Source organism: Homarus americanus, unplaced genomic scaffold, assembly GCF_018991925.1.
Source record: "Homarus americanus isolate GMGI-L3 unplaced genomic scaffold, GMGI_Hamer_2.0 scaffold25827, whole genome shotgun sequence".
NCBI classification, from domain to species: domain Eukaryota; kingdom Metazoa; phylum Arthropoda; class Malacostraca; order Decapoda; family Nephropidae; genus Homarus; species Homarus americanus.
The window spans coordinates 8,704,828-8,724,491 of record NW_024738300.1 but is presented as its reverse complement, the minus strand read 5'-3'; the positions used below and the strand labels follow the sequence as shown (position 1 = coordinate 8,724,491).

The following is a 19,664-nucleotide window of genomic DNA, read 5'->3' as shown; positions in this document are numbered from 1 at the left end:
AGCTAAAAACAGATTTATAAATAGCGAGGCTTTTAAACTATATAAGAATTGGAGAGAGTATTAGTGAATAAATATAAAAGGAAAAGCTTTAGCACAGCAGTATCAGATAACTAGCTTTACCATGCACAGAAATCTCATGAATTACTGCCAGCAGTTTGAGTTCCTACTATTGTATACTCTTAACTTCAATGATCTGATGAATGTGATTACAGTATATGATTTATAAATTAACCCTTAAGCCCCGGGTTAGGGTGCTGCTGGCAGTACATCCCCCCCACGGGGTTAAATCGTGAAAAAAATCAACTTTTCCAAAAATAATAAAAAAATAAATGGATAAAAAATGGCGGGAAAATAGGCGGACATTCTGGAACGTCACCCGGGGCGCACTAGTCGGACGTTCTGGAACGTCACCCGGGGCGCACTAGTTGGACGTTCTGGAACGTCACCCGGGGCCTTAGGGTTAAAGTGTACAGGCATTCCCTGCATTATGAAATCCCTGGTTACAGAATTTTTATTTTACAGCATGACCATAATTTCCCATAAAAAAAAAACTCACCCTTACGGAATTTTACTAAATTAAAAAAAAAAAAAGGAAAAAGTTAACCCAAATTGTAAAAATTATTTCGTGTAGCGTCTGAGGTAGCCAAACAAGGCGGTTGGAAGACCGCTCACCTCTCCAGTTGCCAGCAACCACCACAATAATGGGGCTGCCCAGTTAGAATTCTTTCCCCAGCTTGTGTTCAGCTATGTGTCTGAGTTCAGGATTGTATTTGCCCTTTCGGAATTATGGTTAATTTATTAAGATTTTCAAAAGAAAAATCGCGATACAGAAAAAGAAATTCACTGAAATTATAAAATGTATTTCTCGTGGATTCTGGTGGTAGCTACAAGATGGCTCGCCTCATCAGTTGATAGCAGCCACAACAACAATGGCGCTGTTCAGTTTGAATTTTTCCCATTTGTGTTCACTTGTGTGTCAGTGTTACTGTGTACCCTCATTCAAGATGAGTGGAAAAAGACCATCAAGTTCAAGTGAAAGCAGTGGTGATAAAAGATTCCATAAAGGAATTGCATTGGACATTAAATTTGATATTTTAAGGAGGTAACTCCCAGTAACTCTGATCCCACAACCTCACCCCACCACCTCCTGTAACACTCAACATTGTTTCTGGTAAGTAAAATTCGTGTGTTTTGTTCATTTATTATCATGTTACATCATGAATACTCATTGTATGTGGCTAAAACTGTCTAATTTCAAACTTATATGTGCTTGTGTCATGTATTTGGACCTCAAAAATTTCCTTCGGAATGCATCTCAACTTATATACAGTAATGGAAGTACAGTATAGGGGGCCCACCAAATTCGTGGATTTTTATTTTGCGTTTCTCTATTATTCGTGGACGACACCCTGGATGTACCCAAGAATGTCTGCGGGTAGTTTTAAAGTTGCCGGTATTTTCGCGGCTGGGACAGAGCCATTCGTTCTAGAGACATAAATTTCCTTTACCTGTATTATAAATATGTGTGTGTGTATATAGACACACACACAAAGCATATACAAGTAAATAATAATTGGGAATATACATTTCTTTGTACACAAGTAAAAATGTCCCCCTGGTCAGCAAATGTTATTAGCGGATTCGGCAATTCGTGGCCATTTTGAGAACCTAACCCCCAGGAATTTGGAGGGCCCTTTGTAAATGGGAAAAATGGTTTTGCATTACGGAATTTTGCGTTATGGAAAGATTTTCAGGAACGTAACCCTTCCGTAACCCGGGGGATGACTGTACAGTCAAAGAAAAAAACTAATGTGACAAAACCCATGACCAAAAATTTGGGTAAAATGATAGCGAAGCTTTGAGGTTCGAATCTGAATAAGGAACCTTACCAAAATTCTTTGTCATGGGTTTCAGAACATAAGGGAAGGTAAGTGTAACGTGACTTTTTTCTTTGACTGTACACCTTCTAACATTGGAATGTAGAGGGATAGAAAATTTTGAAAAAATTTCAACAATACATTGATATAATAACTCGAGAAATGGCAAGAGTTTATCCTTGAAAAAATATGTGCTTTGACAAGAATAGTACTGTACAGTATATATTTTGGTTAAAAATTACATTATGCTTGTACAAATTCACTAGTGTAACAGTGCAATACTGGTGGTCCTCGTTTTTTGCAAATTTGCATTCTGTAGATTTGATTTATCAAAATTTTACTTTTATGACCAAATTTTCCCATTATCACACCTTATTTCAGTTTGTTGCCAAGAAAAGGCTAGGAATGGCATGGAGAGGTTGTAAGAAATGACCTCAGTAACCTCAGAGATTAGCCCCCTATAAGAGATACAGCACACCATCGTTTAACCGAACCTCGAATCACAGACCCCTGCAATAACCGACTCCCGCCCCCCCGATGGGACAGGTCCGGTAAGCTGTTTACCAAGTAAGTGGTTGTTAATCATGGCACCGGAGAAAGCTTACACAATTGAAAATTCACAGCTTCTTCAAGCCAAGGCCTAGTCGGACACCTACACCTACACCGTCAGGTGTAAGCATTCCCAGCACATCAAAATCAGACAGCAGTTTCCCCAAACAACATCAACCACAAGTCCAGGTGGAGTCTTCTTCAGACTCAGAATAACTACAGTACTGTAATGTAGTAAGTTCATTTGATTACGACATACAGTAGAGAAAAATCGAGTGAGCGGGAGAGTGTGATAAAGATAACTGTACTGTACGTACAGTATTGTTATTTCTGTATTACAGTTTACTGTATATTGTACTGTACCTGTATTTACATACATTTGTATCCTGTATTCTCACGTATGATCATTACCAAACTCAAGTGATTATCTTATGCACAGTAATGTATTTTTGGCACAGTACCTCGATTATCCGGCTTATCAACTTTTACAACCCACCTCTCCTCCATATAGGTTGGTTAAACGAGGGTTTACTGTACTGAAAGAGACCATGCAGCATGAAGAGCTGCCATCGTGTATAATCAAGGCTACCCCACGCAGTGGGAATAAGGCAAAAAAAACAATGATGATTAAGTATCAACTACAGGTTTCCAGGCTGATATTACCGAAATATTTTTGTACCCAAAAATCATGAAATACTTGAACACTTTCAGAAAATTTAACAGAAGAATACAAGCTGTTGTTGAAAGCACCATACATTTGCACCTCACACAAGGGAAGGAGAAACTTTGAGTTGCATATTATCTTCAAAATAAATCATGTTATAAAATTCAAACTCTTTTGTTAAAAATATCAAATTAACCCCAACAAGACACATTCCATAATAGATATGGGATGGAGGGCAGCATCGTACCAGACATAACGATATTTCCGTTAATCGTAACAATTGGTGCAGAGCTTTTAAGGGGATGAGAGATTTTCAGGTAACCAGATGACTTTCTCAAACCTGGAAAAATTCCTTATCCCCGGAATTTTTTCCAGTTACCGGGAAAAGTTTCCAAGAATCTAGACTACTCATCTTGCACAGACAGACACTAGCCCACATCCCCAGAATGTTTCCAGGTGCTGGGGAATCTGTTAAAGCGGTTCTAATTACGTTAAAAACTCCATTTTTTTACAAAAATAATCCTGAACAGTTTATCTAAAAGTTGGGTTAAATAAAAATATTAAAAAACTAAAAATTTATATGACATGGGTGTACAGGGCACCTAGTGAAATAAATATTATAACGCTTGAAATACTGTCTACTGCGATGTCAAAACATGAACGAGTGACTGAAGCTGTGTGTTAGAGCGAAGACAATATTTTCCACTCGCAAGGAGCTGTGGGGATTAGTAAGTCTCATGCTACTGACCTGACCTGATGCAATGTCAGATCACCCATTGTTGGGGTGGGGGATTAGTGGGTCTCATGACCTGAAGATGTCTTGAATAAAGATGAAAGTTAAGGTGCTCCAATGTTTCCCACTTACTGAATGTACAGTATAGTATACGTAAATGTAATCACTGTTTACATTCTTAACACTGCTTTAACACTGTATTCTTGGCTGATTTTATTCTGGTACAGTAATGTACAGCAATGCACAAATTGTACAAAAAAAACAGCAGCTAGCAAATATGAACTAAGCGATCCAAGCACATGGGCCTCCCACATGCCTAGCAAGTGGGGGTGTTGGAACATGATGGAATCTCTCAGAACTCCCTGAAAATTTACTCCCAGGTCCAGAAAGGAGAGATTTGGTGAGTTCCGGAATTTTCCTCAGAAATACCCAGAAATTTGTTTACAAACCCAAAATAGAGAGAAGCTTTCTGGAAAAATTCTGAGCAAATTTAAATTCCGGTTATTGGAGACTTCTGGCTAACGGAGAAATTGCTACTGTATTCAACAACTGTTGCAATATATTTCTTGAAAGCCAAATTTAAATTTCCCCTGCTTTGTTTTTGTTGAGCATCTTTGTGATGACTTCAGACAAATGCCCCGAGGCAGTGTAAGCCACTCACCCATTAGTAATGGATGGAACATGGCTCAGAAAAATGTACCACATCCACTTGTGTTTGGCACCCCTCAAAGACTGACTACCGACCCCTATAATGCCTGAAAAACAGTACTACAGGTAGTATTAAGGTTTCACTATTTATTCGTGTTACACCCCTTGTGTAATACTTTACTGTAGAGCCATTGTGATGCCTGCAAGTGACACAAGATATTACTAAAACCAGTTCTTTATGCTCATTAAAAGTCACGTACGTACAGTAACTATTTTATATCTTGTTTGCTTTATAGCGGTTGTGTTATCTCTGATACATTACATTCTGCTAAATACAATACAGTATTACTACATCTTTTTTTCCGTCGAGACTCACGTGGCCTTTTCGTCTTAACAGATGTCACCGGCAACTTTTATATATACGACCCTTATATGTCTTCTTGTTCCTGAAACTCGTCCTATTGGCCTCAAATTATAAAAGACTTCCAGAGAGTACTGGAAAAAATTATTCAGTACTGTACAATGAGCTGGAAGTTTGTTTGCATGTGCCAGTGAAGAAGTTGAAAAAGGTAAATTGAGACAAGCTCCTAAAAAAGTGTGTCATCTCCAAGAGCACACTTCATGTATAATGTATACCATATTGTGATATACTGTACAGAAGTTCCTGTACTTATGAATGAGTTACGTTTCTGAGGCTTGTTCATAAGTCCGTCTTTACACTTGTAGATACTGTACATACTGTATTGTATTGTAGAAAATTAAAAAATAACGGATGCACAGTACAGCTTTACCCCAATAATAAAGACAGCATATTACTTTACACCAAATATACTGTGTCAATGATGTTAGAGCCTCATTTTCAATGACATTGAAATTTGCTTGATCTAGTGCGTTGACCTACTGTTTGACGTGGTGGGATACCGCAAGAATTTTGCCTGTAGCTGTTTGGCTGGCATGAGATGAGGTTGGATGTTGTTCTTCCTGACTTTCTTCTGAATTTTCCTTCAGTTGTTGCCATTCCCATGTCTCTACCAGCCACTATGGTAGGAAATAAGCATCTCACAAGTGATAAGATAGCAGCTGTTGTTGCACTGTACAAAAACGATGAGCCTCTTAAGGACATTTAAAAAATTACGGGTGTGGCGTTCAGATCTGTGCAACGGTGGGTGAAAAAATGTAAATATGGTGAACCCAGCTCAACACCGCCCCATGCTAAACATCCTGGGAAGGCCAGAAAAACCTCACACCAGACTCTGAATGTTCTTAAACGTCAAGTGGAGGCAGATCCACGATTGAGTCCTCGGAAAATAAAAGAAAGAGCCAAGACTGCTTAATACCGTGTCATTAAGGACAGTTCAGTGCCAAATACATAAATACCTGAAGTACCAGAGCTGCTAACCTTGTCCCAAACCATTCTTGACCCGTGCGTGCAAGCAGAAAAGTCGCTTTTTGTAAGAAATATGATGCGTGGGATAAGGATAAGTTCCATAGAGTTTTGTGAAGTTACGAGTCCACATTTTCAGTGACTGGCAACAGGCTTGGTCGTGGTTACAATGTCCAGGCAATGATCGCTGGACCCTAGGTACACTGCAAGCACAGTGAAGTACCCTACTATGCTTAGTTACCATGGTCTGGAGGACTTAATAGTGTTTCTAAAGAATTTTATGATGAACAGATAAAATTACCTAGAGCTTTTGTGCGATCATCTCCCTAACTCGTTTGAAAAGTGCAATGCGGAAGTATTTATGCAGGACTGCTAAATATGTCACTGATTGGCTTATGGACAGTGAAGTTGAGTTTTTTAAAGACTGGCCCGGCAATTCACCAGACCTAAACCCAATTGAGAACTTGTGGGATCTTATGAAACAAAACTTGCATAACAGGGACATTTCCTCTCTATCTAAGCTCAAGGCGGCTGTTTGTGATATCTGAACAAACATACCACCTCCCTATATAAAATGTGCGAGAGAGAATTTTTGTGTGTATTCTCCTTACATTGAGTAATTTATGGTGCAGCTGGACAATACTGCACATGTATAGAAAACAAAACTCTCCAGTTACCAATAGTGTACACCCACTAAAAAATTATTCAGCACCCGTGTCATTTTGTACCACCCCGTAAGGGTGCCGAAGAATTTTTTAGTGGGTGTACAATATATATATATATATATATATATATATATATATATATATATATATATATATATATATATATATATATATATATATATATATATATATATATATATATATATATATATATATATATATATATATATATATCATGTCAACCCTCACTTTACGCGGTTAATGTAATATATATATATATATATATATATATATATATATATATATATATATATATATATATATATATATATATATATATATATATACAGTCAACCCTCACTTTACGCGGTTAATGTAACCCACAGGGTGCCGCGGAAAGTGAGGAACGCGTAAAGTGAATAACATAACATATGGGATTAATTCCAATAGAGACTGGCCCGACCCCCAAACTCCACTTTTTGACGACACACAACTATGTTGTAGTAAAAACATTATCTTAACTTTATGATGGTATGCACAAACAATTAATAATTAAGAGAAATATCAATAATATTAGGTTTTCTAAGACTTACATTAGTAGAAAAGATGGCTGGGCACACGGGAATGGGCGGTTGGTTCCGAGGCAGAGGGCAGGTTATTGGCCCCCACCTGTATCACTTGTATCAATTGTATCACTATCCACCATAGAGGCTTGCAGGGCCTCTTTGTCAAACCCCTCACTATAATTATCACTATCACTGACTTGGGCCGGCTGTGGTGGGTGGAAGTGAAGAACTCGGTTATCTTTTGATGACTGGGCGACCTTGTGCGCACCATGCTCGCACAGCTTACACAACATGGCGGATGGCGGGAGAGATGGCAGGAGGTCTGAATCCAAAAATGGCACGGCTCGCCAGCCGCTCTCCGCGTAAAGGGGTACACGCACCGCGGAATGTGAGCATTCCTGTTTCAGCAGGGTACCGCGTAAACATGGAAACGCGGAATGTGGAACCGCGTAAAGCGAGGGTTGACTGTATATATAAACACACACACACGCACAGGCATCCCCCGGGTTACGGAAAGTATGTGTTCTTGAAAATTTGTCCGTAACGTGAAATTCCGTAATGTGAAACCAATTTTTCCATTGACTTCCATTATATAATTGGAAATGCGTTCCCAAGGAAATATCTTCGGCAAAAAGACGTAATACAAGGCACATTTATGAATGAATTTTTTTTTTAACATAAACATTGATTATTTTGATATAATATGATAATAAATATACAAAACAACTTGAATTTAACTTACCATAAACAATGTTGAGTGCTGTGTTAGGTGAGGTAAGGTGGTGTAATCGGAGTTACTGGGAGGGAGACGGAGGGGCACTACTGGCTCCTGCCTTGCCCTGTACAGTACTGGACCAACCACAAATAAATCCACACAAAATAAATATTGTAATTTCTGTGAATTTTTCTAATAGTATTGAAAAAAAAAAAAAAATCCGTAAGGGCAAATTTTTTGTCCGTATCCCGAATTTATTGGCCATAATTTACAAAATTCGTAGGAGCGAATTTCCGTAACCCGGGGGATGCCTGTATGTGTGTATGTATATATATATAAAAGTTTGTATTCAAAATACAGCTGCAGTTTAAAAAATATCTTAATATTTCTGGGTATAAAATGTGCTTGGAGGGAATATTAGTACAGTATGTGTACCTTAAGTAAGGGTGTAGGTGTACACTATATGTCTAAGACAAACACGTGTTAGCCCCCAGGTATTCTCTGGGTATTCCAATTTTCCCTGGACAATGATTCTGTAGTCATAACAAAGAACAGACCGACTGCCAAAATGGTTGGTAAGCTGACAAGTGGTGGAAATGATAATTTAGGGTATGTGTGATGCTTATACAGTATAATCTTCTTGGTGGTTATATAGGCAACAAAAATTTTTCTGCACCTTTATGGTGTCATACAATATGACACACCGGACCAAGAATTCTGAACAACACTCATTTACGCGGGTGATTCCTGTTAATTTCTCTGTATTAACTACATGTGATATAAAAACACATCATACTGGTTATACATTGCATCACACAACCAGAAATAGCAACCTTACCAAATTAACATGGCCTCAGTTAGTGATTGTTGCAGAGGCCATTACACCAAGGGGCGCAGAATATTTTTTTGCTGACTGTACACCACTGTGACTGTATTTGAGAAACAAAGCCCTACAGTTACCAATAGTGTAAAGACTCTTATTTAAATACAGTAGCCTTAGGTTACTTTGCAGTCTTTTTTTTTTTTTGCAGCTGCCTAAATTACGACCATTTTCCTACAAATTGCAAGAATTTTCTGACTAAAGCCAGTGTAAGTATTTTGAATTAGCCACCATGCCATTACAACTACCATGCACGAACACTTCCCCAGCTACAGTTATTTTTCAAGATGTTTATTCAGCAATAATTTCTCCCTCCAGTTCAATTGAGAAAAAGAAAACAAAGACGATTAATTAAGAATAAAAAGTTAAATTTTTGGCTGAATGTGACCGTGAAGTGCATCAGCTGTTACACAATGAAACGAGGTAAATCAAAGCATGATACTCAGCATTTAATTGAAGGGTCACTAAATCTGTGCAGCATATCTATGACCATCCAACATTTAAGGCTGCCACTGTGCCAAGAAATGGAGGAAGCCTTGAAGATTTGGATAATGAGCATGGAACAACATAAGCTACACTAAGTAGTCTGATGATTTTGGCTGAGGCAATGGAAATTTCTGAGTCAGCTAGTGACGGAAAACACAGAAAGCCAACGCTGGATTTATAGGTTCATTAAAGATGCTTCAACAACACTGTGTGACTGAGGAGGCTGTATCAGTTGACTGTATGGCACAAAACGTGAAGAGAGAATTGATGAAACGATAGAGTGGGAGGGGGGTGCAAGAAACCCACAAATGTAATTTTGATTCATTTAGGTGTCAAGGAAACACACAAATAATCTTTGGTTTATTTATTTGAGTGTGCCAGAAAAACCTTTGTGTCAGGAATCAGGTCGGTTGTACACTGGATGATGCTTGCACAACGTAAGGATTTTTTTTTTTACATTAGATATATGCTTTCTTACCTCATGAAAAACCCTAAAAAATGAGAAGAAATAACCTTTCTGTAATATTGTTTAAATTAAAAAAAAATTCTATCTTGAACATGCACACAATGCCTCTGTTTACATCTGGGACGTATTTCTTTTATCCCAAAAAAACGTTAATAAAAACAATATTACTGTACAAAAAACCACATCTTTCTCATTGTTTGGGGCTTTTCATGAGGTACAAATGCATTTGCCTCATAAAAAAAAAAAAAATCCACAAATGGCGAGTTAACGAGCGCAACCGTCATCCAGTCATACCACCGAAACTGTGGGGCAATAGGATGGTCGAGGGCAGCAGGTTGTGATGTATTGTTCTATTTATTGTGCGCTATTTTCTTATTTTTGTAAGTTCTCTTTATTTTACCACGATGAGGCGGAACACTATATGTTTACGAGGTTAAGTAAATCTTATAGGCATTGTTTGGTGAATTTTTGGGTCTCTGGTCCCTAATCCCTCCCTATTCATCACTCTGTTATTTACTATTTTGTTAATTTGCCATTTGAAAGTAATATGAAGCATTGAAAATCACCACTGAAAATGATACTGACTTGGAATACAGCAAGGAAGACGCAGGATGTATTTTGGTGATGTAAAGAAATTCATAAAAAAAAACCCATCTCATCTAACAACAGTACTGTACTTTCTTTAAGATAGAAGCAGCTACTATCTCGATAAATTGGAGCAGAAAGGTGGTGGCAACATGTGTGAATTTTAAGACCATCACTGTTAAGTGTTACATATAAATAATCTCCAAAATGATTTTTTTTTAAATTAAAATTCTTAGCAATATTGTCCACTGATACATTTTCTAATACATTATTGTAAAAATAATGAGTAAAATTGTGCCAAATACTTGTACACTAGTATATGTTAACTTTTGTATCACATTTTCCATATATTACATGCAAGTCATTGGAATAATCATCCCTGTTGGTCAATGTCTTATTGCTCATTGTGGTGCTCATGAGCACATTCATGACGAATAATGAGGATTCACTGTACTGTATTCTTACATACCTAGTATTTTTTTCTCCGCAAATGTTCTTGGTTCCTATCTCATGAAATAACCTAAGGCTCCTGTATCTTAATATCGGGGAGGTTTAAATAAAAATAATTTATGCAGTACAGATAATAAGCTAAAACAAATGAGGAGAATGAGACAGTCTTACATATGTTTGATGGCAAGTACTGTGTCTCCTGTTGTTGTTATTGGTGTAAGTCCCAGCCCTAATGGTGGCCCATCAGAGTTCAAATTAGAGGGACAGTTGATGATTCAGAACCAGAAAATTACATTGATAATGTATAAGGAATACCTCGATATTTACAAACCTGCTTACCCACAATTGATATTTTAACACCCCTATACAATATTCGCAAAGCATATCCTGCTTATTTGCAAAGAAAAATTATGGTACAGTACCCCCCTCCAATATTATTTCAAACCATGCGGGCTAGCCATACACTCATATTATGCTGTAAGGCCCGCTTCACACGGGCATGTTTTTTTCCTATGTTTAGAAATTAATGAAGTTTAATGGGACTGTTCACATGAAGTATGCATGGAAGACGCTTATCCCATGCCTGTACATGTACAGTGCAGTAGAACATCGATGTAACACGAGATATGTTCCAAGAGAGGTCGCTTTAAACTGAATTTGCACTAAATCTAGGTGTTGTTTCAATGGAATAATTTAGTTTGGTACTTGAGAGAAACACAAAATACTAAAAAGACTGACAGTCTACCCAGATGCACCTCAGCCCATCTCATATAATAAACAAAATATTGTTTTTTGTAGCATTATGTTAAAACAAACACTCATAAATCAACACAGCAAAAATTATGGGACGTGAAATGGTCTGTTTACCAACGATCAGCTGATGGGAAGATGGGGGGGCGGGGGTGATATGTTTGACAGTTGATGCCAAGATCTAGTGCTTATTTATTTTTCTCTCCTTTAGAGTGACTAAGTTTTTCTCTTATAAAATGTCACTGAACTGACATGTTCTAATTAATTTTATTACAAAGGGCTAAAACTTTTATATCTTGTGCAAGATATATGATGTTTATACTCAAATTATTCGCTGTCTTGCAAGGATTCCAGCAATGCAAATTATATTCTCCTAACTTTAGTCTGTGATATTATATAAGATAAAAACTAAGCCTATAACCACCCAACCCTGGCTGGGGGAGGGGGGGGGAGGTGACAGTGACATGTTTGACAGTTGGCACAGAAGGTCTAGCGAAGTATTTATTTGTTTATTTATGTCCTTTAGATTGAGTTTTTGTTTTTTGTTTATAAAATGTCACAGAAGTGACCGGGGAGAATATAATTTACAGTGCTGGAATTCTTATAAGATAGTGATTAATTTGAATATAAACATGCTATAGTTTGCACTAGACAAAAATTTTAGTAATCATTTAGTACATTATTTTGAGTACATGTACAGTATAGCTTTACCCTTAGGACAGTGTGGCGTGCCCAGAGGAACATTAGGCGTGAATTTTAAAATATGATGCGTCAGATTGAATCGGTCAAAATAGGAAAGATTCGCTTTAAATAAAAACATTGCACTTAATTGTGGGTGACGCTTTAAATCAATAATCTTAAATTGAATCACTTTAAATCGACGTTCTACTGTACTTCCAAACCACAGCGTGAAAAACCACCGAGCGTTCTATACTTCTTCATATGGCAATGGTAAATGCTAGTTTAAATGTTAACAATTAATTACAAACGTCGTACAATCAGACACTCAAGCTTACTCATACATGCACTCAAGCAGGTTTACTTAATGTTCTTTTGTATTTAAGTTATTTTATTGCATTATATGGACTGTACCCGTATATCAATAAATATGTTGCTATAAAATAATAAATATGAAGAGCATGGGTGTGTATGTGTGCACTTGGCAAGTCCACAAGTTAGATTGTTCCTGTAGTTCCAGCTCCCAAACTCTACCCCTACCAGACCAACCTGTGTTACTGTTATTATCGGGTAGATATGCATAATTTTATTCATTTGTATTTATTTTTTTTACTGTTACATCCACACACAATAGTTCATACAAAATGTGAAAAAAAAAGAAGGGAATAAACATATATTACGTCTGCTGGAGTTAATGCGCTGATAGTGGGAAGGGAAGGTATGTTAGCTGACTTATTGTTATTTTTCATCTTGTATTTATGGCGAGATATACAGTACAGTAGATCCTTGCCATTCGCGGGTTTGTGATTTGAGATTTCGACGATGGTGGCAAGTTTGCAGGCCTTTTCCCACAGCACAACGTGTCACCCCATGCAGCATCTTGCATCTTGTGTTGTACTCTCAAAACTTTACTGTTTCTGAGTGAAATGGTCCCTAAAAGACTGCCTAGTGTCAGTGTCAGTGCCAGTGGAGTGAAATGTAAAAGGCAGAAGTCAGTGATGACCCTGACAAAGAAAGTTTATTATTAGATAAGTTAACAGCAGGAATGAGTGCTGCCATGGCAGGTCAGTTGTTTGGTATACAATCGTACACTAAGGCAGTATTAGTTGCTATTCGTGGTTTTGCCAATTCGCACCATTTCTTGGAACCTATCCTTCGCGAATGGCAAGGGTCTACTGAACTTAATCTTCTTCAAATTTTTTTTACTGTTACATGCAGACATAATCATTCACACAGATTGTGAAAAAAAGAGTAAAGTATAAGGTAAAAAACATTTCTTACATGTATAGTAGTTAGCATGCAGATTGTGGGAGGAGGATGGAGCAGTGTCCCGCATGTAGTGAAACTATTGACAACTGGCAATGCGGTATTTGTTCTATTATTTTATTTATTAGTTTAATTTTTATTTATTCCTCACACATACTGGTACTACTGCACAGTATACATGTGACCCTGGTCCCTAATAGCCTCAGATAATGAGGAGCAAAAAAAAAAAAAAAAGTGAAAGTTGCTGGCTGGGAATGCATCCCCCCTATTTACATTAATTCTTATGGGAAAAATTGTCCCAATATTCACAAATTTGTTATTTGCAATGACTTTTAGGAATGTAATCTTTGCGATAACCAATAACTAATTATTTGAATATAAAATCCACACAATGGTTCTTTAAAGTTACAAAGATTTTAAAACTTTTTGGATTTGTCTTTTATTTTTGAAAATACAAATCACTGGGCACACAGACGAAATGCAAACACCCAACGTCAATATCTAGTTGTGCATTGCAGTACGATACTGTTGCTGTGTCTGGCAGCACCATGCTGCAACTGTAAGCTGTCACCTAAATGGAGATCTTTATGTGAAGTTTGAAATGTGTTTTCATCTTTTTACTAAAAATATCCAGTAGAATTATTTCGTTTGGAGAGCAATTTCAATAATAAATAATTTGTTTATACTATATTAGCGGTGATGGTAGATGAACGGAAGAAATCAAGAAAAGGGCAAGCAAAAACAGCTTATAATAATAATAATAAAAAAACAAAAATGAAAAGGGACATTAACTTCAATTTGAGAAAAAGGCTGCTGAAAGGCTTTATATGGCAGAGTGATGCATGGGTCAGAAGTGTGGATACTCAGCAGACACCAGAAGGAGGTTGGAGGTCTTAGAAATGTGGTGTTATGGGCAAATGCTAAGAATAAGCTACACCGACAGGAAAACAAATGAAGAAGTACTAAGATTAGCAAAAACTTCAAGAAAAATAATTGAAATGTACAGAAAAAGAAAAATTAGATACTGTGGTCATATAATTAGGGATGAGGGGATAACATAAATATTAATGGACAAAGTTGAGGGTAGGAGGGCCAGGGGAAGGCAGAGACTGAGATGGATGAATGAAATTAAAAACTAGGTCCCCAAAGAGATACAAAACCTTAGAGGATTGGTAAAAACAGCCCAAGAATGTTTAGAGTGGAAGACTGTGGCCACCAATCCTGATAAGAGGACGGTATTCTGATTGATCGATATATGAGTTTAGGAAAAAAAATTCAGCTTTGGGATTAGAATATTAAGTGTGAGCCAGTAGTGTTGAGCTTCAGCCACTAAACTGCAGTTTTTCATTTGAAATTTATAAAATTTTTATTATTCTATAATTATTATTTTGTTTGATTGGGTGACCATAGTTTGAAAGTCATAAATTAATGGTGGAAATTCATCTATAATGTCTTCTATTTTACATGATGAATAATATATTCTTTGTTTTGATGATTTTAAATTTTTCGATACCCTCAAAAACTTTCACCATAATATACGGTTATGCATAAATAAAATTATGAGAATAAATCATTCTTATAAAACAAAACAAAAACTGGAAAAATGAGAAATAAACAAAATCACACGTTACATCCACGAGTTTAGGATACCTGAGAAGTGTGGCTGCCAGACATACAAAGCAGATATACTAAATCTGCTCAGATAGGCCCAGCTCTTACGTCTATGTTCTCTACCTTTACACATGCAATATCACGTAATAAACAAAACTTTTTAAAATTATATTGGTCATACACATGAAAACCTTTAAGGTTATAAATACTTCGTAAGTATATTTGCGTTTCTAAGGAAAGTGTCGTGTCCAGGTATGATGACAGGGAACTACTCCATTACTTAAAAAAAAAAAAAATAAAAAAAAAATAAAAAAAAAATAATAATAATAATAATACCTGCACAGTAGATACATTTACTGAGGAAATGTTGATGTTAATACTTGCTTACAGTGAGAAATAATCACAGTGGTTCTCAGATTGCAGGAGAAAGGAAATGGCAAGTGGTAGCCATAGAAATAATTCAAGAGAGAAAGGAAGTTTAAGTTGCTTGTACAACACACTGGACCTCCTCTGATGCAAAAATCACTATAGACTGCTTGAAACTCCAAGGAAGCACATGAAGATGCCACCCACATAATTTCATTGCACTATGCTGGAACTTTCTGCTTAATCCTACTAACAAACTTGAGCGGAACAGAAGCATGTACAGAAAAATAAAAAATAATAAACCCATCTGTATACACAGTGGGGATGAAAACAGCAACCTTTGAAGTATGGAGTTTACAAATATGTGGCAAACTGCCAGCCAGGGGATGCTATTGTAATATAGCCAAAGACAACAACCACTGGAAAAAGAGTAATTTTTCCGAGTCCTTCTTCCATGGGTGGCCATAGCCAGATGATCCACTTCCATTAAGTTGTTCTGGTTTTCAAAATATTTCTGTAAAAGGTAATGATACTCCCTGAAATGGGATATCTGATTAGAGACCACAATGACCAATCCACAAATACTACTGCTGGATTTAAGATTTCTTAAATCCTCCTTATAAAAAAATTCTTATCAATATGAATATTTTCTGCATTTTATACTTGTATGAATTGGTTGCCATGCATACCCTGAGGCTGGTGAGTTCTTGGTAAAGACCAGTTTGGTATGGCAAGGCCCAGCCAGTTTGGTGCCAGCAAAAGGAGGGTCAACCAGTTGAATTACACTACTGCCACTGCCATTCCAAACATAGGGTCAGGAAACATTACGGACAGATTCTTTTATCACCAATAGGAGATGAAGCAAGCATGGGAGTGTAGTGAATTATTAATAGTAACCTGGCTGGTTAACAGTGCAGTGACCAAGAACACTGCTCTTACAAACTAGCACAATGTGTGCATTATATCAACACTAAGGAAGCAATCAGGATAAGCATGACACCAAAACAAGCTTTAAGGGCCTTACAACTGGTATACCAAGAAAACGATCAGCTTCATTCAGGGACAGACATTTATTTGTGTGATGTACAAGAAATTTACAATATGTACAAGCATCACAGTCTTAAATTCCTTCTATTACATTATTAATCAACTTTCCAGGAGATAAAACCTTCATCCAGTCAGTAATGACACTCTCAGAGCACCAATAAATTTACAATACTGAAAAATAGAAAAATAAATTATAATGTAAAAATCAAGCATAACACCAAGTAGGAACCAACAAAGTTCACAATCCTCCACCATTTTGAACAGTAATTTGGGTGGGGCCATTGGTGTTTAGAGTCCCAGCCACATCCTCCAGACTGTTCCCTTCATCTGCTTCTACTCGTGTTCCACCAACAGTATTGGAATCTCCTGAATCCCCCACGACATCTACATCCATGTCCTCCCCATCCCCCCTCCCTAGCTCCCCATTCACAGCCTGACCACTATTATTCCTGCTTCTGTCTTCACTCAAGGACGGAGAATCCGACCCATCTGAAGTTGGAATGGCTAAACCCTGATCCCGGAAGTTGGCCAATTGCTTTCTGCTGAAAGGCACTGGCCTTTCTCCGGGCAGTACAGGATTGACGTCAAGTGTCCAGAGATTAATTTTAACACGCCCCCGGGACCTGGTACGTGGACTGTCCTCAGACACCTTACTAAACATAATTCTAGATGAAGGAGACTTGGAACATGAATTTGGTAGCGTTTCACTATCCTCTCTATCTATTACGTTAGAGTCACTGTTGTAACTTATTTTTTTCTGTGATGATCTGAAACCATCATCACTACTGCTAATATCATCAGAGTCAGATAAATGCTCATCATCCTCACTATCACCTACATCTTCATCAGAATCTGTTGTGCTCTCATTAGATGACCTATATTTCACTTGTTCTTTAAATACTGGAATCTTACGTGGTCGACCCACTCGGCCTCTTCTAGAGCCTGAGGCTGGTGGTCGACCCCTACCTCTTCCCTTCTTCTTCTTGATATTGACCTGATTGTGTGCATCTGCAGATCGGTAGGTAAGGAGATCCTCATCTGAATTGTGTGCCAGCCGTTCCTCCTCCTCTTTCAGTGCTTGCAATCGTCCAAGCTCCCATTCCTTCTTTTGCTGTTCTATCTCTGCAGCCATTCGCTCTGCTTCGGCTGCCCAGCCATCATCCGAAGATTCCAGGAACTTCATTGCATACTTCTCTACAGGTGTTAACTGCACATGTAAAAGAAAACCACATAATTAACAAAGTGGATATATATATAAACATACAATATATATAAGCCTCGATAAATTGGACTTCATTGCTATAGGCCTAACGAGCCCTAAGACACTGTGCATGTGGGTAGGCTGTATTGGAAGATATTTACTCAAGATGCATTTGTGTGAGAGCTTTCATCAAACCAGATTACAACAGGGTCACTATAACACACTATAGTATTTGATATGAAGATATCTTCCTCACAACGTTACTTACTACCTTTGAGTGAAACATGATGGCTCAATTTGGCTACTTGTACAATTAGACTATTGATTAAAAAATAAACCAGGGTATATGCAAATGCATAATACTGTACACTACAATATTGCTCACTAAGTGAAGATAAATACACTACAATGGTATTTATTAAGTGATGATAAATATACTTATATAGTATTTATTAAGTGATGATAAATATACTACAGTTTTACCCCGCCTAACGCGGTTTCACTTAACGCGTTTTCGCATATACGCGGTGCCTTGCCAAAGCTGAACTTTCACTTAACGCGGATTTTTTCCACATATACGCGGTGAGTGTCCGAGACGCTATTTTTAGATTTGCCCCACCCGCCACCCTGCCTGACTGCCTGTTTTAGCTCATAAAATTCATACAAATTACCAGGCCAGAATATAATTTACATTGCTGGAATTCTTATAATTTGGTGATCATTTTGAATATAAACATCATATATTTTGCTTTAAACTTACAATTTTTAGATAAAATTTTTTCTCTAGGTAACTATGGTATCTTTTGTGCAAAATATATGACATTTATATTCAAAATATTCCTGGTCTTACAAGGAATCCAGCAATGTCAATTATATTATCCTAACTTTAGTTTGAGGTATTATTTATTAAAATTTAGTGGTTATCCCACACATCTCCTTGGGACGGTTGGTGGGGGGTGGGGGGGAGGGAGGGACCAACCGACCATCTGTTACCCTGTGAAGAATTATTATTTTTTTTTATTAACTGAAGATATTTGTTTTAGCTCATAAAATTCATACAAATTACCCGGTCAGAATATAATTTACATTGCTGGAATTCTTATAATTTGGTGATCATTTTGAATATAAACATCATAGATTTTGCTTTAAACTTACAATTTTTAGATAAAAATTTTTCTCTAGGTAACTATGGTATCTTTTGTGCAAAATATATGACATTTATATTCAAAATATTCCTGGTCTTACAAGGAATCCAGCAATGTCAATTATATTATCCTAACTTTAATCTGAGGTATTATTTAATACTAAATGTTAAAAACTCTGGAAGGGAGGATTGGTGGGGGGTGGGGGGGAGGGTTGGGACTGACCGCGCGGTTGGAAGAGGGGGGGAGGCAAGGTGGGGTACTTTGATTGACAGATAGTGTCGTGAAGATTATTTTTTTTTTATTAACTGAAGATATTTGTTTTAGCTCATAAAATTCATACAAATTACCCGGTCAGAATATAATTTACATTGCTGGAATTCTTATAATTTGGTGATCATTTTGAATATAAACATCATATATTTTGCTTTAAACTTACAATTTTTAGATAAAAAATTTTCTCTAGGTAACTATGTTATCTTTTGTGCAAAATATATGACATTTATATTCAAAATATTCCTGGTCTTACAAGGAATCCAGCAATGTCAATTATATTTTCCTAACTTTAGTTTGAGGTTATCCCACACATCTCCTTGGGACGGTTGGTGGGGGGTGGGGGGGGAGGGAGGGACCGACCGACCATCTGTTAGCCGGCTGTGTAGTGTGAGAGGGGGAGGGAGTTGAGTCCATTATTTGAATGGACATTAACTTGGCGACTGTATTTCTCTATTTCTCTTAAGTATTAATTGTGTGCATGTACCATCATAAAATTAAGATGTTATTTTTACTACAACATAGGTATGTGCCTTCAAAAAGTGGAGTTTGGGGGTCGGGCCGGTTTCTATTGGAATTAATCCCATATGTTCTGTTGTTCACTTAACGCGGATTTCACTTAACGCGGGACCCTCTGGGTTCAATTGACCGCGTTAAGTGGG

At 37.2% G+C, this 19,664-nt stretch overlaps 1 protein-coding gene across 4 annotated transcripts in view; it reads right to left on the bottom strand.

Annotated features, from left to right (window-relative positions):
• Positions 1–19,664, bottom strand: part of LOC121873823 (helicase domino-like) — a 140,488-nt gene that overhangs the window by 33,141 nt on the left and 87,683 nt on the right. For all 4 annotated transcript variants that reach the window (XM_042377558.1, XM_042377561.1, XM_042377559.1 and 1 more), the window contains one exon: positions 17,381–17,593. In XM_042377558.1, the coding sequence (XP_042233492.1) occupies positions 17,381–17,593 (213 nt within the window). The remainder of the gene's footprint in view (positions 1–17,380; positions 17,594–19,664) is intronic.